Genomic DNA, 22,680 nt, shown 5'->3' on the forward strand with positions numbered 1-22,680 from the left:
AATAAACGTCTTCTGAACATTTGAAACAGCACCAAGCTAGTGAGCGCGACTGATTTTTAAGGCCCTGAAAAAATACTGTACTCAACTTTCTTTGGAATCATATATATATATATTCACCTTATTCGAAATTAGAGAGAAACTCTGTCTTCTGTTTATTTTTTATGTTTTGTAAACATATACATTTATCGTGTTACCATTTTAATAATGTATTCACATCACATGATGTATTGCTAAAATACGAAGAGAGACTGTTAATTCGCATTAGTTAAGTTTGTTTGTTTACGTAAAACAACTCATGTGTTTATGAATAAATTAGAGTATAAGTTCGTATAAAGGTTTAAATATTTTTGTGTTTAACTTAAAAATAAAACTTTTGACAGGTTTAAACATGGAGGAAACACATTTTTGTGATTTTGATGAATTTGAAACGCGAACAAATTCTTCTCAAAATGTATACACAATTTCAAAAACACAACATGGGAATTCTCATAAATCTACGAGACCAACAACACACGGCAAATACCTCAAGAAATCGACTGTTTTTATAATAATAGCTTTGATAATAAATGTAGCTACAGTAATGTGTATTGGATGTGGATTACTTGTATATTTTGTTACAAGTGGAGACAGAGAGTGCAGATTAGTTCTGCCGGAGAGTTATGTCATTTCTCAGAAACAAAACAAAGTTTCTAAAACGTTTGGATACAATCGGCCAAACACAGTACGAACAAAAGATATGACGGTGTGTCCGGATGGTTGGTTATCATACAACGCCTCTTGCTATTTGTTTGCAATGGACAAAGAACGAAATTTCTTGGAAGCACAGGTATAACAAGTTAAAGCATAGCAAAAGTTCCTTCTAGGGCGTATCTATATAAATATAAAATGATCATCTTGTAAATTTTTGGTTGCAATGTCTGTTTTATACTGCCAAAAAATTTCAAGTAAGTATTTACGCTAGTTATTTAACATAAATTGTTAAATCCAGCAACAAATTAAATCTGTTACCACTTTCAGTAGAGTAAATACGGCAATAAGACATTGACCCGGTTAATCATTTACGATTCGATGCATGAATTTGTTGCGCATAATTAGAGGGTCACAATGGATTTTGTTTTCATATATTAACTATGCATTTCAAGGTAACGATAATATTCAATTGTTTACATTTAAATTTGCTGATATTTGTCTATCTGGTCGACTGAATGTATGTTATATTCCTCAAGAATGAAGGAAATAACATCCTCGGGTTTAGTAATATGTAATCCACGGAACGCGTTCAGTCAGAGAGTCGTCTCAATTAGGAAAGAATAGTCTAACGTCAGAGGTTATTTCTAAGGTCACGGAGTTTTATTGGCCAGCTTGTAATGACAACAGCTTTCGGTATCAGTAGCCCAGTCAAGTGTGACTTATTGAACTATAATATTCCTTCTCAAGAGAAGGAATAACTATGATATATTCTGAATATGTACGTGCTCAGTTGATTTAATTACCAGTAATATATTATACATTTTATCAGCAAACAGAGATTTATAAATGTGCGCTGCAAAGCACTATCAAAGATATCAAACCTAGTTAACATATTCATTTTTTGTTTCAATCATATCTGTCATATTCCGATCTCTTCAGTTGTGTTAGTGTACTGTTTACTTTTTCAGCTTTGTGTGGATCGAAATACTCCTGCTTTGATATCTTTGGGTATTGTTTTTAGGACTTTGTGGCCAGAGGGTTAAGGTCGCCGACTTCAAATCACTTGACCCTCACCGATGTGAGTTCGAGCCTCACTCGGGACGTTGAATTTTTCACGTGAGGAAGCCATCCAGCTGGCTTACGGGAGGTCGGTGATTCTACCCAAGTGCCCGCCAATGATGAAATAATATGGTCTCCCTCTACCATAAAAGCTGGAAAGTCGCCATATGTCCTGTCGGTGTGTTAACGTCGCAACAAACAAAAAATGGTTATTGTTTTATCACCCCTTGGATATGGTACCTGCTTTTTAATTTTGTCCTTTGGCAGAGTCTGTGATATGCAGGCTCCGCAACATCCGTTCTCCATCTATATTCCGGTTTGTTTAGTTCTGTCCGTTCTTTTCCCGTTTAGGACAACCCCATTATTTTAACTTGGGATCATGCGCCGTTTTTTATTGAATTGCACAAGGTTCCATGTACACCGTCATAAGAATACATCTGCAGATGTGCCTAGGTTGTCTTTATGCACTTGTAATAGGTACAAATGTTGGGTTCTGCTCAACCGGTGGCTAGAGGGCATGGACTATAGCATTTCCGCTACCGTCCATGAAAAAGACCCTGCAACATATTCATTTGTGTCGTTATGGGCCTGTTGTTTTCCTTTTGTTTTATTTTCAGAATTACTGCGAGCAATTTGATAGTTACCTCTTGCAGCTAGAATCAGTAGAAGAAAATAGCTTCATAAGAAACCACCTGAGAGGATTAAAAGGTAATCAAACATTTTCTCTTTATCACCTTTAAAATAAATTGTGGTCACAGGATTCTGTGTACTCAAGGAATCGTCCAATTTGATGTTGTTTCGCACAATATAGGAGTTTAAATTCAGTGTTGTTTACAAAAAAGGAGATTGATGTAATAAAATATTAACTATTGTATGAGGTAGGTAAAACATAATATTTGATAAGTGGTTTTAATCTAGGTCGTTTACGCCAGTAAACATTAATTTAGATAATATTTAACATTACTCTTAACAGTTATATGACAGTTTCTTTGCATTGATGAGCTAGTATATAACATATACACATCTATTTTACATAAAATGAATTAGGTTATTTAGGGAGACCTATAAAGCATACACCTCTTTTTCATCATTCATGTAATGATCATTCTTGTTATATCGTTGTTCCATACATATTCTGTAAATGAGAATTTATTGAATGCAAATAATCGTATCTCTTTCTTTTTATAAAGTACCTAATGTAATATTTTCTTGATGAAACAAACTCATCAACATAATCAGAAGTAATTATTTGAATGTATATCAAGTGCAGCTGTTTTAAATCATACACAATGTTGATGTATAGGGATACTTAATATTCTCCAGTCGTGTAGCATGAATCAGCATGTACGCATACCTACATATATTCACATCATACATCAATTGGTGCTATGTATATGCTTCTGTTCCCATAGAACAATTGTACTTCAACGCACTGCCCCTGGTGTACGAACGAAATTCATGAGACTAAGCTGACAAGCGAATCGAAATTGCTGAGATCGGTGTGCTAAGGAATAACAGCTCGATTTGATTGTTTCTCTGAAAACGTAATGACCATGATCATAAAGGCTTGTCTATATAAGATCACAAAACAGGCAGTAGTGAGGCTGCACGTCCTTCGCAAACCTTCTTTCAAGAAACTTGCGAAAAATGACTGCAAGGTTTTCATCATTAAAACTGGAAACATTAGAAATGACATTATCTAAAATTGGAAGAACGACTTACATCTGATAGACACAACTTATAATAACACATAAAATGAGTGTTCTACTTGATAATTTAAGGAAAGCTGTCTTATTAGGAGGTTTCCTTTCGATTCATTATAAAACAGTTGCTTATCCAAGTCAGTGTTTTTTTCCAGAGCAACTACATTGGTTAGGGCTTACTGACAAAAATGTGGAAAATGAATGGCGTTGGAATACATTAAATACGACGTTAACATTTTCAGGTAAATATTTGTATATGTTTAAATATCTTTTAGTTAAGTAATTCTATCACTCCTGGCATGATGCAGTCAGCCATGTACAAAATTCACTTCTTAGGTTTTATATTCCAGTTTATAATACCAGCTTTAAGTCATTTAGTTGGAAAACTTTGGTTCGTTCTGTTAAAAGAAAGTAGATATATATTTTAAAGGAAAATTGTCTTCAATCACAAAACAAAACCACTAAACCAGGTGCCTCTCTCTACCTAGATATTCACCTTTATCACTGACTAAACCTAGGAAATTATAAAATCTGTTAAAAGATCCCTTGGAAGCATAGAATGCAACCAAAAAAAATACAAGCATACTCCGTTGGACTGAGTCTGTTCATGAGAAGTAATGAAATGTGCAGTACCTCTCACGGCCCCTAGCACCAGCTTAAGTGGAACTTTATTACACATCTATTGGATGGATTGTATGATCCCAAAGGATCAGAAAATATAACAACACTTAATACTTGAACTTACTTAAATACGTTTGAACTGAGTGTATAAATTGTTTTTTCTATTTATTTGTTTGCCGTCTATATAAGTTTTACTTCTCATTTAATGTAAATGATCATGTTTTCTCAGAAAACATCAAAATGCGAGCTAAGAATTAATTACGATGTCACGCTGGGGTCATCATAGCAATTCATTATATGAAAGAAAGTCGAAAGAACAAAATTACGAAATAAGGATATTGAAACAGCGCTAGTGAAAATTCGAAACTACGATGGTGGAAGTCGAAAATACAGTGGTAAAAAGTCGAAACAAGGAAGCAATTATTGTAAAAAGTAGAAAATTATTTCCACTGTTTAACAAGGCAATTTCACCTTTTAACCATCGTACTTTCGTTGTTTTGACTTTTCATCACCATGATTTTGGCTATTCACTGTCATTGTTGCGTCTTTCACCATCGTAGTTTCGACCTTTTTCTGCATATAGCTAGGCATCAAATACTTACCTCTTCAAGAAGAAGTGCTGGGCACATGACCTTGGTAACTAAGTCTTAGGTCAATGTCACAACTGGAGGTCAAAGTTAAATGACTTTATTTCGTGTCTGCTCCATACTGTCTAAACCACTTGGAAGATTTGCATAAAACTAGTATCAAATATATACTTCATCGTAAAGAAGTGGTGGACACATTAGTAACTAAGTCTAAGGTCAGTTTTACACCGCGAGGTCAAAGATAAAATAAAATTTAATATTTTCCACTCCATATCTTCTTAACCGCCAGGATAAATTCTTAAAGGTAGCACCAGTTCTTAACTTCATTCAAACGAGAGTGCTCAACCCGGGTCACTAGGCTCAAGGTCAAGATCGCCCGTAGAGGCAAACGATCAAAGATCAAATTGCATATATTTGTGATTGCTCTTTACCTTTTAAACCATTGGAAGACTTTTCTTATAATAATCATCAGTTGTTAATCACATCAAGCCACATACAGAGTGTGCAACCTAGGTCACAAAATAAAAGGTCATCGTCACACTTGAAAGTCAAATATCATTTTCATAAAATATAACGGTTTTTTGTATCAAGGAGGCGTCTGGGAATATTAATCGCTTTTGTTGATACATTACTTCAGTAATACAGTTACAAATAAAAGAAAAACAACAAAAAACATCTTATGTTAAACGATTAAATCATTAATGATTAAAAGTACGCATTCTGTATATGTTTTGATCATTTTAACCTTTTAACTTTGCACTTGAAAGTATAAAAAGGTGAATTTGATTTTACAGACTGGGCACCAAACGAACCTAATTCTCTTGGCATGGAAGAAGACTGTGTGGCATTTGACAATGGTTTTGATTACAAATGGGTTGACATCAGTTGTACAAATGTAAAACTTGAACCAATTTGTAAACTTAAAGACCCAGCGCTATTGTCTAAAGGTAAATTTTAGAAATTCTTCGGTACTAGTTTCACTTAGTAAAAATGTTGATTCGATGAACAGTGATGTACTTTTTAACTACTACCAGAATAATTCATGTTAAAAATCACTCTTACCAGAATAATTCACTCTTTATTGAATCTTTGGCCACCTGGCCTTTATCAAAACATGAAAAGTCATCGATACAGCTATGTAACATCCATTAGCTGAATATGAATTGAATTAATATGTCACTCAGTCCCCAAGTTAATTACGGGACACAACAGATTTTATAGACAAGATTACACAGATTAAACAGCCCACTCTAAACCAATAATCCCAACTAGATATGTTCTACGAATGATAGAAACTGTACTGTACAACAACAAGTACAACAACAATTTTGATTTAGGCCAAAACCACTATATACAAACTAACGGAGTGGCAATAGGTTCGCGACAAGGAAAAAATTTGAATGCAGCTACATGCGGAAGTGGGATGAACAACTGACGAATTTCGAGGTGCAGCCATGGGTCTACAAAAGATTTTTTGATGATGGATTTGGGCTATGGACAGGTGGCATTGAAAGTCTGAAGCAACATAGTGAATTTGCAAATAATATTTACAAGAACATAAAAGTTGAACTGAGATGGAGTTATCAAAAATTGGAATTTTTAGACACGCTGGTTATATTAGAGAATGGTAACATCTATACTGAACTGTACCAAACATCATCAGACAAACAGCTGTATATACAGAAACTTTCATGTGATCCGGTGCATACCAAGAAAGCATTAGCATATGGCCTAGGTATAAGAATTAAAAGAATTTGTGAAAAAGAACCTGACTTTATTAAAACAGAGAACTGAAACAACAGCTAAGAAAAAGAGCTGCAACGGGTCGATAAATTAGACAGGCAGGAATTATTACAAACAAAAAAGAAGAATGAACCAGAAGAAAAGAGGGTCCTATTGGTGCTGACCTATTCCAAAATGTTACCAGATATGTGAAACATCTTGCGAAAACATCAAAAAGTACTCTATAATTCAGAACGTATGAGAACTGTCTTCCAGGAACCACCGTTGTTAGCCTTCAGAAGAGATAAAAAACATTGGTGATGTATTGGTACATGGCAAAACTAACAGAGCTTTTAGATCTTCTCCTGATATGTCTTCCTGCCCTTTGCCTACTGATATTTAAAGGGGAGGTAGCTTACTCCACAAACAGACACACATACCAGACAGTAAAACATACCAGTTGTAGCGATACCAGTCTAGTGTATAGTAGAGGAGAAATGGATAAAGAAGCTTGCAACAAAATTTCCTCATGGTTGCAATGCTAAATATATCACAAATATTGAGTGACAGACACATGTGAAATAGTACGAGAAGTGACGTTACGTCGTTTGACGTCGTGTTTATAGGAAATGACGTCACGTCATTGAGACAAAACAAGTATCATATAATGGATGTTACATAGTTACATCGTTTGCCAAAAATTCAATAAAGAGTGATTTTTAACATGAATTATTATATCTACTTCCCTACCGACGATGTTTGAATAAATATATTACCAGAATAGTTTTGTTGATGGAACCAAACTGTCACTTTTTATTTTACGACTAATCAGTGCCAGGTAGACTGCATGTAATTAAAGGATTAGTGGTTACATTGATGAAAGGTCGTACACAATACTTCACTCACTTATAATAGACGCTTTGGCAGGCATTTTGCATTGGCATATATGTGTTTAAAGCATCCACAGAATAGCTTTCTCAATCACTTTGCATAATGGCACATTTGTTATCAGCTATGAATCCGGGATCTTTGTGGGCAAAGTTCTAATTCACTAGATGAATGATCGTATATTACTAACTTTATACAGGGATTGGTGTAAAGTAAAATATTAATATGACTAACACTTGGTGTTCATCTCTTCGCAGGAATTACGTAAAACTGGTCACTGTCAGTTCAATGTCTTTTCAACTGACGCTTGTAAATTAAAATTTAAATGAAGAACAATGTTCATAAATAACTAGAGGTATGACCTTTCAATATAAATATAATTTCTAGTGTATTGAAAGTGCGAAAGCAGCTCTTTTGTTAATTTTACGAGGGCATACTTATAAACTCATATGGCTGGCCGAATTTTGGTCCTACGACACACCGAATTAGGGACCACAGGTCTGTGCTTCATGTGAAGTATGTAACCTCTAAGCCTTTCACTTTTACAACATTGTGTAAAGATATTTATCCCATTGTCAGCCTGTTATATGGCATCAGCAACACCATTTAAACAAACTTGTTTGACTCACAAGGTCCTGTTTACATAAAATGTAGAATTGAACTAATTTAATTTAATTTATTGATTTACTAATTCAAATCGCCAAAGGAAAGACGTAGCTACTAAAATGGATTTAAATAATTCACTACAATCAAAATAACAGAACACTTACAAATATGAGTACATCAAACGTAAAATAAGCTAGATCTAGTGCATGATTGATAGCTGCTTTTATGCATTAAGTACATGTTTAATAACTTCTAAAATCTGATAACACTGTATTTTATCTGTTTAAGATATATACACACTTTTCACAACAATAACCAAATTGTAATGGAACAGGTGACTTTAATTTGAATATTATTCAGTGAAACAGTGATAGCTAGAAAATATACAATTATGAAAAATTATGGCAAGAAAACAAACTCGTCCTATAACTTACCTTCTTGGATGCAGTTGGAAAATGGTTCATGTCTTCAAGCGTTTAAGTGCATATGTAAGCACTTACATCTTTAATATGCGTTATAAAGCTTGAGGGATCATTTGTACCTGCTTTCTCCATAAGTAATATTGTACAATATAAGTTTTAAAGCTCTGTCCAAAGGAAAATGTTTACAATAAGTTTAAACAAATTGGCGAGCGTGTCTTATTTCCGTAACTGCAATTTTAATGTATTAATTTTTGTCGGAAAGAATAAACAGAAATATTATCATTGATAAATCGATTATTATGTTAGTTGCATCGTATGAAAATGCAGAATTGTTGATGCATTAAAAATGCTCAACATTTTACCCCCTCCCCCCACCCCGAAGAGGGAGAATATGGTGTAATGTTAAATTATTTATTTGTTATTCTGTATTAGTCATTTAATAGGAAAGATACATATGTGCTTTCATATGGAGATATATGCTTTTGATTGTTGTCATAACAGATGTTCCTCATACTGTATGTACATCTATATTTATTCAGGTTGTCCCGACAACTGGTTGACATACGGGCAATCATGTTACTACTTCAGTAATCAATCAGTCATGTGGTTAGAGGCAATGGTAAGTACTATATGATATACATTAGTGAGTTGAGACGAAATGTTATTGGAGTTTTAATGGGAAAGCAAAGAAAGCATGCATAGAAAACTCAATGGAAAGCAACAGACGTCAGAAGATAAGAAACGGTGTCAAAGAATTTTTGCAATGTACGAATTAAAAATCAATATTATTATATATTTACCATAGTTTGATAAAATGAATAAAATATATGCAACATGCATTTCTTTGACGAACTAGCCTTTATAGTGCTTTCTTATGCCATCTATATCTCCCTATTCTACTGGTTTAAAAAACATATAAATATCGTACTAGTATATGAAAAGGTCTCGGTATCGCTTTAATGCTATGGAGTGTTACCAGAATATATTGTGAAAACAAACATAGCACTGTTTTTCGACTTGCAATACCTTACGCATACATTTTCATTTTTCCAAAAATTCAAAAACAATAAAATTATCTACTACAATATGAGAAATTACACGGTATAATATTATGTAGCTGAACTTTGGCTTTTCAAGACTTTTCATTCACATATACGAGTTCCAGACAGTTGTCATTTTACCCGGACGTAACATTTGTGTTGGCTTAATATTGAATATTTTTCAAACCTTGGGTAACATACCGAAAACCGCAAACAGTAACATCTGAGATTATTAGTCAACCGCATGTAATATATCTGGACGGTCAATCCACCGACACAAAGACAGATGTAAGCCAAGTTCCTCTCGGAACAGTTCATCATGTTATTTCTGAAACTTTCTGGGTAAATTAACAGGAAAGCAAGCAATGTTCATCAGCTCAACTTTAGGCGAAGGGCATGTTCAAAGAGAATGTATAAGACATTGTGCAAAGGGCGTCGGAAAAGCTTTGTTACTTGTGATGATGCTTGTAAACTATTGATATAAAAGGTATTACTGTACAAGAAAATGTGACAATATGGTGACAAAACCCGAAAACAGCATACCTGTTGATGCGTAAATGATAGCCATGTACGCAAGGTACGTAGATAATGTAAAACAAAAAATAAACAAGGACAAAACAACCTGCGGAATGGACAAATATTCGAATTTTCGACAAAGAAACCAATCATGTTTCCAGAAGATGTGGCTTGACTCATGGGATATAAGCAGACATTGAACATGTTGAAAACTAGAAACTACCGAGGAATGAATGCTAAAATTCCCAGACATAACACAAATGGCTAATGATATTATTAGTTCGCTCTCGCCTGAAATGAATTTCCTCGTCAGCTTATATGCCGTATCCGGTCTAACGATTTTACCTTACCGACTAATTAAATTAAATTCCGCATTTTCTGAATTTGGACAGTATTTATGCTGTTTAAGAAATCCTTATCTTGACAGGTACTCCACTCCACTATTTGCTGAATAAGTCATAACTGGACAATTCAATAGTTAGTGATCACAAAATGCTACAAGCCAAATACGTACAAACAAGTGCGTAATAGTATAATTTACACATTTTGTAAACTAACAAGGCTACTTCCTGTGCAGACAAGAATCAGCAATTATAACCTGCATGGTTTATGGCAGCATGTTTTGTTTTTAGTTGATAAAGACCAGCCTATAAATGCAAACTGAACTGCAGATTTCATTATTCCAGAAATGTCTTGGAAACTTTCGCTTTCATCCTATTTGCTGTTAAAAAATACAAAAAAGTGGAAAATCATTGGTCGCCCAACACGACATAAACGAAAATGCTACTGAGGCTGTTCATGTGCAAGCTACCGTCCACGTTCTCTAGCACCAGGTTGAGCGAAACACAACATATGTTATTAGTACCAGAATATAATCAAGAGGCACCCACAGATGTATTCATATGGCGGTGCACATGGACCCTTCATTGATGCACAGACAGCAATTCCATGAGAAGCGGCGTATGGTCCCCAGTTAAAATAATGGCTTTGCCCTAAAAGAGAAATATATAACGGCTCTGATTGGAAGTACGGGGAGACCTTTTACGGCCGCCACACGGCACAAACAACAAATCCTCTATTTTGAATGTAGATTAAACGATCCCTCAACAAACTGCTGAGTCGAAAACAGGTTAAGTTCTTTGCTTTACAAGGATTAAGCTTATGAACTTATGAGCCAAATCTTCGCATTACAGAGTAACAGAGTTATTGTTCTTCTACTTCCGCCTTTTATGGTTATTGTTTCATTCGAAATTTATATTATTGTACATAAAAAGCAATAAAACACCAAATTTACTCTCGGAAAAATATATCTGTAGCTGCTGGAATAATAATCCGACTTGATTCTTATATGCCAGCGATGTGGCAGCCATTTCGTTGTAATGAAAATTGTTATCAGAAAATTAATAACAATATATGAAATATATCTGATCTGTTCAAGACGTTCCTTGACCGTAAGAAATGCAAGATAAATGGAGATTTAACTACAAATAGCCTTGAAGGATTGTTAGAAATCTCCAAACGAACATTGGTCACTGTGAAGTTAAGATCATTGAATTTGTATTCTGCTCAAGTATAAGTAAAATGTCTCTCTCAATATTGACACAATGTACGTACAATGGTGGATAATGGAAGAATACCCCAAATGTCTATCCGGGCACTGTGTCCGGCATAGATAGTCACCTGGGTAGAACCAATGACCTTCCTTAATCCAATGGAGTTGGCTCTTCCCGTGAATTCTACGCCCAAAGGGAGGTTTCAAACAATCGCCGTTGAGAGGAAATTGATTCGAAGTTAGCTACCTAAACCACTTTGACAGTGAAACCCCTTTCATAGAACAGTAAACAAAGTCACAGGATATGTTTTATAAATAAAATTTACAAATAACATTTAAATGGAATAAAAAGAAATTTGATATGCCTGTGCTACTGTAATTGGTCAAGTTGATTTTGTAATGTAGAAAGTATATTATTTTTATTATTTCTTGATAAACACGTTAAGTGGCGCTTTACATAGCACATAGGCAGCCACTAAGGCTACACGCGAAGCAGTCTTTTCTAAGAAGAATTAGTACTGGTCTCTTAGTTAGGTGGAAGAAATTTCCAGTGCCTGGACCAGGATCATTCTACGAAGCATGGGAATGCGTTTTTACACAACCTTAGAGAGCGTTACAACCTGTTAGAGCAGCACATTCATGTCATGATCCTTTTATCATACACCTTCACTCATCAAGAACAATGAAACCTAATTTTATAGGTAAAAGATGTCTTATGAATACAGGTTATGAATACAAATATCAATGACATTATCATTTGCTGTGGTTATACAACGGACGTCAGATTTTTTTTATTGTGGAACACGGAAAGTTTAATCCAAATGGATGTATTTCTTTGATTAATGACAGAATTTAAAACAGAAAAATTCTTGGTATAGTAAATGAAAGTAGGGGGAAAATTATACAGAGTTAGAAGAGAAGAGTAAGTCTATAAAAATGTTTGTTTTCTAATTAGTCAACGCCTATATCAACATGACGAAAACGGACCTTATTTGATTTCTACATCAAAGGACGTTAGATTAATAAATTTAATTACCTGGACATGTTTGTTTCAGGGACGTTGTCAGAAATTAGGCGGTTATCTTGCCGAGATAAACACTGCTGCCGAAAACCAGTTTCTAAAAACTGTTGCAAAACAAGTCGATAGTAGAGGTAAATGCTGGCTTTCCTTTTTCATTTTATCAGTTTACTACAAAAATGATATAGCATACAAGATTAAGAATGTAGAAGGTACGTGATAGTCAAGAACTTGCATTATATATAAGGTTTGTTGTAAAAAGTACTGTGTAAGTATGATTTATACTTGAAAATATGATAGGTGTAAAAAGTACAAAGTAGCATAAAATACAACCACTAGATGTATGCTTTCATTGAGCCATTTTTCTCCGGAGTATTTCTCAGCAATTGCTTGCCAGAATTAAGAAAAACATCATAGGAAGCTTCTTTCCAAAGGGGAGATGCGCATATAATCCTCAGCAATCACTAGATGGAATTCAGCGAAACTTCATAGGGAACTTATCTTTGAAGAACAGATACGCATATTTTCTTCATGTTCCGGTCGAAAATATTTTCACTGAGTTATTGCCTCTTAATAATTGTACATAAGTAAACTATAGCGCGATCCTTATCTACAGTATTTTTCAGCAATCAGCGAGCTACACTCTCGATAGAATATACACATATTACCTTCGTGTTCAGGTCCGATGATTTATTGTCTTTTGATTATTCAACGTACTAGTACCATTAATTTTTCTTGTCCGGAGTATTCCTCAGCAACCGCTGTCTGGAATTCCGAGAAACTGTATATGAAGAGATGCATATATTACATTCATGTTCCGTTCGGATGGTTTTTCGCTGAGTTAATGCCCCTTGATCGCTAGCTATAATTAAACTATAGCGCCATCATTGTCCGAATTATTTCTCAGCAAACACTGGCATAAATTCAGCAAAAGTAGCTGTACTCTCAATAGGAAAAGCGCATATAATCTTTAAGATCTGTTACGATATTTTGAGCTAATTTCAACAACCATCGTGGTGCTCCATTGCATCATGTTCAATTATAAATATAGCATACTTAATGACGTTCAAGTGACCATAGACCGGCCTCAATAGCCACTTACATTCCGTAATCGATGGGGTGTTGTTTTTTTTTCTGAAAAGAAAATGCGGCACTTTGGCAGTTTAATTGAAAAAATCTTTCCACGAATATGCTCCTACATACGCAGTAATTTTTATAAAAAGGATATAATGTTTTTATTCAAATTTTCTTTTGGTTACTTTATATGATTATTTCAGAATGTTTCCCAACTACTTCAAATGAATATCAAGGTTTGAAAAACACGACATATGAGGGTCATGTATGCCAGCGATGGGATTCGCAGGAACCTCATAGCCACAGTCGAAATAACATAGACACGTTCCCGGAAACGACGCTGGCTGATGCTGCTAACTATTGCCGTGATCCGGATAAGGAAGGGTTGCCATGGTGCTATACTATTGATCCAGATATAAGATGGCAGTATTGTGGCATCAATAAATGTCCCGGGGGTGAGTCTTATCCTATCTCAGAAATAGACCAACAACAGTCTTAAAGTGCTGTGTGGGGGCCTTAAAATATTCCTATTCTTGAAGTCAGTGTTGTAATATCTTATGATCTGTTTAGACCATTGAAACTATTCAGTGTGCTCAATAATACCGGGACAAGCGGACATCAGAGATATTGCACATTTCACTTCCCTTCGCGAAAGTTCTAAGAACTAATCAAAATAGTCTCTTGCATTTTGATTCTGATAAGTGTACTAGGAGGGAACAAAATGTTTGAAAAATATGCTTGACATAAGAAATGTGAGCTATTTAGGTGATAGATGCTTATTTGCATAAAACACATGTCGCCGACTGATTTTTTGGTGGTATTGCTTTGAATATACGTGTATGTTTTGAAATTTAGGGAGCTGGTGGCTTGGAATGGTGCACCTTGAAAGAAAATGGAACTGGATGTCTACACAAACAGCACTGGATAAAGGTTACACTAACTGGGGACGGAATGAACCTTCCAAAGGAAATTGTGGCTCGTTTACGGGAGCTTTCGACTTTGCATGGAAGTCTGCAAAGTGTAATTTTCCAGCCATGTACGTTTGCGAAAAATGAACTTTTTCAATGACTTAATCATCATACATTGTTATATATAATACACGCATTCTGTCCGCGACATTTTCTTATTTATAGAGAATTCCGAGAAACTTCATACAAACTCGTACAAACATTTGGTCCATTCAGGTCATCTAATGAGTTCGTAAAATCGGTTTAAGCAATTGAAGCATTATGATGTTTAGCATTATCGTACTTTTAATGTCAGAAATTTCGCTCGACCCTTATTTCTGTTGTAACTCGCAATGTTCAAGAAGACATGAACCTCGCCGGTATACTACAGTATTGAAGGACCGTCACTATAACTACTCTGATATCTATCAAATAAAAAGTGCATAATGTGCTCGAATCCATGTTCCTGCTGTTATTCATAGCGTTCAGGATGGCTTGCGGATGTCTTGATTTGCGTCGGGATATTGATGCGATATTTGTTTGATATATAGTACATATTGCACTGTATGCCGGCGGCATACGTCCAAAGAACTAATGATGAAATTTGAAAGTATTGTTGATTCTGCACCGACTCGAATCACGATTTGGTCCACTTATAGCTGGGGACTGTATGTATGTTGTAGTAAATAGTTCCTATTTTAAGGTTGTGGTCCTGTTAAAGACATTTTTAAACAATTTAAAGTCTGAAATTTTTCTACGGGTATTTTCAAAAGCCCAGAAATACGTGACTACATGTTTGACTTCGTTGAAATCAAATAACGTCGGGTCATATTTTGGTATAACTCTAGTCGACATCGTTACAAGGAGATGACCTTGTCTATAGTAGGTAAGGAAAGAAAGAAGCATTTTGATGTTTCAGCAGAAAAAGTTAACATGTGAAAAAATAATCTTTTACATTTGTTTCGTTCCATACCAAATTATTAAATGGTTTAGATATAAAAGATACAATGCTCATTTTATGTTTTAATTCATCCCGTTTGTGAAGAGATAAACATATATTTCTGTAACATTTAATTTCTTTTATAGCATGTTTAGCGTCGTGGAATAAAATGTACACTGTATCCATAAATAAAAGGCTACGGTACTGGTTCTTGCAAGTAGAGCTTGTCTGAGATACCCTCTCTCTCTCTCTCTCTCTCTCTCTCTCTCTCTCTCTCTCTCTCTCTCTCTCTCTCTCTCTCTCTCTTGAGCGAATTGCGTTGCATCTTTGAACCTGTTTATCGTTAGACAGGGTGCTATATAAATATTAGAATGAGAAAAGCAAAAATGATATGTGATATAATTCTGTTTATTATGAGTTTCATTTATAATCTTTAGTCAAAACATAACAATTGTTCACAATGATATTTAGCATGTATATACATATGTATATATAACCCTGCTGTTTCGGAAAGGCTAATTATACAGATTATTATAAAGTGACGCCCTTTTCTCATTACGATGTTCCTTCATCCGATCTGACAGCCTAATAGTTCTTTTACTGGGATATTTTAAATCATATCACCTGCAACAACACTTGAAAGAAAATCTTCTTTGAAACATTAGTACCATATGTAGTCATAAATGCTTAACTGTTCTGAAACTTATCAAACAATTGAAATAACTTAAGTGGAGAAAACGAATCACGGTAGTTTCAAAGTTCAATAAATACTGGCGAAATTCAAAACTGACTGTCATAAAACTAAAAAAAAATCCTTGAATTCTAGAATTCAACTATTGCATTTGTGCACACATCTGAATAATGCGGACACTTTAGCCCTGATCATATGAGCGGCGGTTACTGCCAAAGTTAGTAAATATGCAATCCATCTATTAACAAGTCAGTGAGTGCACTGCATTTCAACGCCATGTAATCTAAAACTTCATCCCGTCCAATAGATTTGGATTCAACGCTTTGTATTTTGAAATCATCTAATAAAAAACTTCATGACGCCCATTTAAACATGAAACGATGCACTGAAATACTTGTTGTAATGCACCGTAATATGAAATAAACCGACAAAACATGATGCCATGCAGCACAATGTGAAGCCGTTTACGCAACATGAGTACGTGCAGTGTAAAATGAAATGATTTATCACAACTTGACGCCGTGTAATGAATATTGAAACCGCTTTGTGTAATTCAGAGTGGTGTATAAAACTTGATGCCATGCAGTGCAATGTCAAGATGTTTAATGTAACATGAGTTCGTGCTGTCTAAAGTGGAACGATTCATTAAAACTTGACGCCGTTTAATGCATATTGAAACCGTGTTGTGTAATTTGGAGTGGCGTATAAAAATTTGATGCCACGCAGCCCAAAGTGAAGTCGTTTAACGACACATGAGTATGTGTATTGTAAAGTGAAACGATTCATTACAACTTCATGCCGTCTTAGTCGTGGTCTCGCGTTCACGCACTTCATAAAACTTGTCATCATAATAAGTAATCTTCATTGAAAATATGAACCAAAGCTTTTCTTATAAGTCAAAATATTGGGCACATCTTCCGATCGGTGTTATATTACCTCGATCGGAGGTGCCTTACGGGTTCTATTACCCCGATCGGGGTAACACAATAATAGTAAAAACGCACAAAAGTTTCAGTATTTCTAGAAAAGTGCTAATATCTACATTTTAAATGTAGTAAATATTTTTGATATATCTTTTTATCATCCGAGAGCAATTTTATCTATTTTGCATTTGTTAAAAACAATCTGAATAATTCGGAATAATCTCACTATATTGTTGATTCTGTATGTCTTACAAAGTTGTTGAAGTTAATAAAAAAGTTATCTAAACATTTGTCCTTTTCTATTGTTCTTATATTACCCCCAATATATACTCAGGTTGGGGTAGTGGGTGTAATTTTCAGATTATTTTGCCAAAACATAAAAGACATTGAGCGATTTATATATCACGTGATCCAGACGATCTTGTTATAGGTCAAACTAGCATAAATAGTATTCCCTATATATTCTATATAAAACTGACATTTTTTTAATGAGCTACCAAACATTGCTAGACCTATTTTAGAGAACAAATCCTTACTTCTTTTTAAAGAGTTATGATGAAACTGACATAAAATGAAGAGAAAAGTAGGGGTCATATATCCTCTAAGAGAGATTTCTCTTGTCACATTTGCTTACTGTAAAATCACATCAAAATCATACTGCTGTGAACTGGAAGTACTACTCATACTAAAACTGAGTTTCACTTCACCAAATACAACCTCCTCCCCCAATCTTTCTACCAAAATGTCAAAAATACACCCACAATGAAATTTAAACAGAAACCAGCTTTAATTTAGATCTTTCTGGCCATGCCAAGTGAAAAAATAGTGTTCAAAACCTGTCCGCAATTACGCGACTAGACCAGATTGTTCTCATGCTGGTTCCTCTGCTATAGCCAGGCCTTATGATATCATGATTACTAGTACATATATACGACACAGTGGCGAGAAACTGAATAAACTTGCAGTTATTCGAAGATATTCTAAAACTGTGATAAAATGACATCTGTGTTATATCCTGATGATTCTGTGTTATGGAAGTATGTGTTTAAATTAACGTTGCTAACCACAATGTTTACCGAATGTGCATTGGTTTTTCATGCAGATCGTACGTTCACAGGTGCGTAGAAAATTGGACAATTTTAGTACGCGGCCATTTTAAGCACGTGGTGTTTTTTTTCTATTTCTATGTAGTTGTTTCAATCATACGCACTAAAACAAACGTTTTGCAAACCTGAAACCAACCTGGACTATTTAAGATAAAGTAACATATAGGTAATTTAGGTCACAGGTGTCCGTCCTGTCTTGGTGCCCATACGGGTGTCGACCCTCCTCCCCCACCCCCATCTTTTCCCATCAAAAAAATTAAAAACCACTGTTTTAATGCTGAAACAAAAAAAATCAAAAAATCCTATATTCTCTTATATGGAAAAGGTGCTTGTGTTGCCGTAACGCTGTGGAGGTTTACTAGGACACGCTGTGGAACAACCAAAATGTCCAGTTCAGTACCAATGCAAGCTACCCTGCTGCCATTTACACATCGGACATTTAGAAAACAGTAAACAATCCTATTCTGCCTAGTATACAACCTTTAATAACTTATATTTAAATTCTAAGACGCCAACAACGGAATAGGTTTTCTACTTTCGTTTTGAAACAAAATGGCCGATCGTCACTGTAATTTTGCAAGTGCCTAGACAATTTGGCTTGTTTGAATTTAAATGTAAGTTATTTAAGGCTGTTTGCTAGGCAGAACAAGACTGTTCACTATTTTATAAATGCATGATGTGTAAATTGCAGCAAGGTAGCCTCAACTGTTACTGAACTGGACATTTTGGTTGTTCCACGGCTTGTCCTACAAAACCTCCATAGCATTACGGCAACACAAGCACCTTTTCCATGTAAGAGTACTATATAAGGAAACAAAATCAATTTTATTTTCGTTTTAAGCTTAACACAGTGTTTTTATTTTATTCTTTTTTTGGAAGGGGCGGCACCCATATGGGCACCAAGACTGGACGGGCACCTGTGATTCAGGTATCATGCTTATATATATATTATGCAATAACTGTGACCTGTGATGTTTGTAAACATAGGCGTAGGAGCCGGGGGCTTAATATTAAACAAGGCGATTCCAATATGCATTATACGGCGTCAAGTAATAATGTCTCATCTCATTTTACACGGCATGAACTCGGGTTGCGTTCAACGTCTTCACATTGGGCTGCATGGCGCCATAATTTGTCGGACGGTTTCACATTGCACTGCATGGCATCAAGGTCTTATACACCGCTTCGTATTAATTAAACACCGTGGTTTCAATATGCATAAGATGATGTCTTGTTTTAATGAATCATCTGATTTTACACAGCATGAACTCATGTTGCATCAAACGTCTTCACATTGGGCTGCATGGCACCATAACTTATCGGACAGTTTCACATTTCGATTCATCGCCTCGACTTTTTCAACTTATCGTTTCATGTTTAAATGGATGGAATGAAGTTTTGTATTAAATGGTATCTAAATACAATGCATTGAATGAAAAGTTACTGAACGGGATAGAATTTTAGACTAGACGGTGTTAAAATGCACTGCACTGACTGGCTCGTTAATGAATGGGTTGTATATTTACTAATTTTGGCGGTAACCGCCGCCCATATTATCATGCTGGGCCTTTGCGACCAGTGCAGTCTGATCATCATTTAATCAGTATTATTTTTTGGCAAGAACCCATTTTAACAGTTAATGGTACTGTCCAAATTGAAAGATGGACAAGTTCATTATATAAATTTAGCAGGGTAAGGGTTAGACATGGATGGTTGTTTATAGAATCGACTGACAGATAGTTTTTATACCAATTTACTGCCGTCTCCAAAATCCTGCTTTTGACGAATTCCAAAACGCAACACACTACCACTAGTGAGCAGTGCTCAAAGACTAGGCTTATCGTTTGTACCTATAATATTTAAGACGAAATTTTGCCACCAAGAAGTTGGGTAAATATAAGGTTTCAATCTGTATTTTTCCTTTGTTTCTCTTTCATATGGTCCCCATTCATCACTTGGCTTCAAACTGCATTTTAAACGCTGAAAGTTAAAAAAACTATGAACTAATATCATCTGATTGTATCATCTAACTTCTAAATTGAATGAAGGTTCTAATGAGACAAATGGGTTGCTTTTGCAAACTCTGGAAATTTCTCTTATTTTTAATTACAATGTTACAAATATCATTATAATATAAAACGTATCTATAGTGAAGGAAGAAATACAGCATACCTTCCAAGTCGACCCTTTCTGCCTGAGCACAGACACAATACCTACAATGAGCATTGCAATGATTGGTGTCAAACCAACAATAATGCCGGCAGCCACAGCGCCGGAGCTGTACTTGTACCCATCACCATAGGCGGGTGTTGAATATTGAGTCAGCAGTGCTACAAATGCAATCTGAAATAAACAGTTTATTTTTATTTTGAATGACGTAAAGAGAAAATTATAGACGTGTATAACAGTCCTAGTTCATTGAAATAGAAATGAAACGTACAAAATGAAAACGAACGCTTTTAGGGCATATTGAAATAAAGTGAAATGACGTATATGTATTAAAATATTAGGCACATATTTAAGTATATATTGACAAATGTAATTGTAATAAACAGATCTTTTGTAAAACTAGTTACAAATCAGCATAAAATGCGTAAAATGGCATACTAGTCTAGTTTAGGTCATTCCTACCAAATGACAAGAAAATAAAAGCATGATATACAGATGCATAAAATAATAAAAAGAGCCTTTTGTCATGCAATTAATAGACTGATTTTCCTGTAAATACTTAGTAATGTAATTTCTTAGGTCATAAATCAATCTTACCGTTACAAATAAAGGTATTACGATCGTCCACATTATACGTAATATCACAGAAACATTGCGTCCCGTCATTATGTAAATATCACGGGCAAACCTTTCTGTTCCTGAAAAAATTTTTATTTGTTTGTTTTGGGTTTAAAGCCATTTTCCAACAGTATTTCAGTCATTTAACGGCGGGCAGTTAAAATAACCAGTTTTCCTGGATTCTGTACCAGTACAAACCTGTTCTCCATAAGTAACTGCCAACTTCCCCACATGAATCAGAGGTGGAGGACTAATGATTTCAGACACAATGTCGTTTATCAAATAGTCACGGAGAATGAAAAATGAGACGTAAAAAATGGTACTAGCAACTTCCTCGCTTGGCGCTCAGCATTAAGGGGATAGCGCTAGGACTGGTCAGCCCGGTGTCAGTATAATGTGACTGGGTGGGGTATCATGCCACGTGTCTACGGTGTGATATTCCAGTGAGGCAGCACTATAAAGTTGGGCATTGTGCTCACTGCTACAAGTAGACTACATATAATTGAATAGTTAGAAAAATGCTACTTTCAATATTACACATCAAATTATGAAGTCAATATAATAAAGGGAGATAATCAATACAGTCTATTTTGTAGTACCTTCTATTACGTTAACCATATAGTCAAACATGAATAAACAATTATCAAACATTGGATTTTAACAAGGAAATAAAATATTTTATGTTCATAAAAATGTTGCAGCCACATCTTAATCAAAGTCATTATGACCCTTTAAATTAATTACTATAAAACTTAAAGCATCATAGCTAGAATTATACCATAGATCCAGCATATTGAGATACACTCGAACAAAGATCCAATCAGCAAAGCAAAGGATGAAAAATACCAGTCTGCCAACTGGAAGATGTAAATTCCGCCCTATAACAGACAAAAATACATAACATATAGTCAAATCTAAAAATAAAGCGCTGCCATGCAAATTATTTACAATATCTGTTTATGTGAGAGAAATATTCAACACTCCACATGCCTCTTATCCCAAGCTTACATTGGAAACATTGTATATGAACCTATGATTGAAAATGATCCTTACTTTTCCTATTCTCTGCATTTTTATACAGTTAGAACCTCACCATCCTAGAAATTACTGGAAATAACAGAACCTAGAGGCCGCTTTGTACACAGTTTGGGTCACGATTGTATTTCGTACAACTGACACCGATACTGTTGTGCCAGAAACGGGACTCTTAACAATAAAATGAACATATTCTTCAAAGTCGAAGTTCATTAAGTTTTGCAAGCAATTTAATGTAAAATGAATACTACCAGCCATAACTGAATCTCTAATATTTTTCCACATGCAATGATCTTGACATTTATGCCTGAGGTCTGAGTCTAACACATGTCAAAATGATATCATCTTGTAAAGGGAAATGTTTGAATATCCTTTCACGTTTAGAAAGGTTTTAGTTCGGACAAAAACTATAACTTTGAACCATTGTTCTAAAAGTGTGACATTGACTCTTGAATACATTTTGCTTAGGCACTGGGATATCCATCTCTGTCTAAGATAACTTATGAAGTAAAGGAGAAATTGCCTAAAATATGGTGAACACATATGAACCAGACTCTGGGTCTTGATGGGACATGCCATTTTGCTGTCATAGACGTGTGTGCAGTGGTTTGATTCTCCATTCGGGCAGAAAATGCCACAGTCCGTATATTAAGAAAAGCTACGTATTAGCTTATCTCTACGTAATGCATTGGCATTTCTAGATTTGGTGAATGTCTGTGCCATTTTTTCATATTTCAATGAATGCATGAAATA

At 35.0% G+C, this 22,680-nt stretch overlaps 2 protein-coding genes across 2 annotated transcripts; one reads left to right on the top strand and one right to left on the bottom strand.

The window, feature by feature from the left end:
• Positions 1-275: 275 nt before the first annotated feature.
• LOC123529885 (secretory phospholipase A2 receptor-like) lies at positions 276-17,289 on the top strand. Its single transcript, XM_053521592.1, has 8 exons — positions 276-826; positions 2,367-2,457; positions 3,608-3,694; positions 5,455-5,607; positions 8,838-8,917; positions 12,462-12,558; positions 13,702-13,953; positions 14,354-17,289. The coding sequence occupies exons 1-8, from the start codon at positions 389-391 to the stop codon at positions 14,551-14,553; spliced, it is 1,398 nt and encodes a 465-aa protein (XP_053377567.1). The 5' UTR covers positions 276-388; the 3' UTR covers positions 14,554-17,289.
• Positions 17,290-19,819: 2,530 nt separating this feature from the next.
• LOC128547655 (sodium-dependent proline transporter-like) lies at positions 19,820-21,764 on the bottom strand. The gene is made up of 4 exons (XM_053520703.1): positions 21,671-21,764; positions 20,872-20,972; positions 20,278-20,448; positions 19,820-20,085 (listed from the first exon to the last, which is right to left on the bottom strand). The coding sequence occupies exons 2-4, from the start codon at positions 20,938-20,940 to the stop codon at positions 19,930-19,932; spliced, it is 396 nt and encodes a 131-aa protein (XP_053376678.1). The 5' UTR covers positions 20,941-20,972; positions 21,671-21,764; the 3' UTR covers positions 19,820-19,929.
• Positions 21,765-22,680: the final 916 nt, after the last annotated feature.

The sequence above is a fragment of the Mercenaria mercenaria genome, chromosome 13 (genome assembly GCF_021730395.1).
Source record: "Mercenaria mercenaria strain notata chromosome 13, MADL_Memer_1, whole genome shotgun sequence".
NCBI classification, from domain to species: domain Eukaryota; kingdom Metazoa; phylum Mollusca; class Bivalvia; order Venerida; family Veneridae; genus Mercenaria; species Mercenaria mercenaria.

Bases quoted from the DNA above. Each gene is read 5' to 3' on its own strand.
- LOC123529885 (XM_053521592.1), top strand. From the start codon at position 389: ATGGAGGAAACACATTTTTGTGATTTTGATGAATTTGAAACGCGAACA. The intron at 827-2,366 runs GTATAACAAGTT...TTTTATTTTCAG, and splicing joins GAAATTTCTTGGAAGCACAG to AATTACTGCGAGCAATTTGA. The intron at 5,608-8,837 runs GTAAATTTTAGA...ATATTTATTCAG, and splicing joins CCCAGCGCTATTGTCTAAAG to GTTGTCCCGACAACTGGTTG.
- LOC128547655 (XM_053520703.1), bottom strand. From the start codon at position 20,940: ATGACGGGACGCAATGTTTCTGTGATATTACGTATAATGTGGACGATC. The intron at 20,449-20,871 runs GTAAGATTGATT...TGTTTATTTCAG, and splicing joins TAATACCTTTATTTGTAACG to ATTGCATTTGTAGCACTGCT. The intron at 20,086-20,277 runs GTATGCTGTATT...TTTAACTTTCAG, and splicing joins AGAAAGGGTCGACTTGGAAG to CGTTTAAAATGCAGTTTGAA.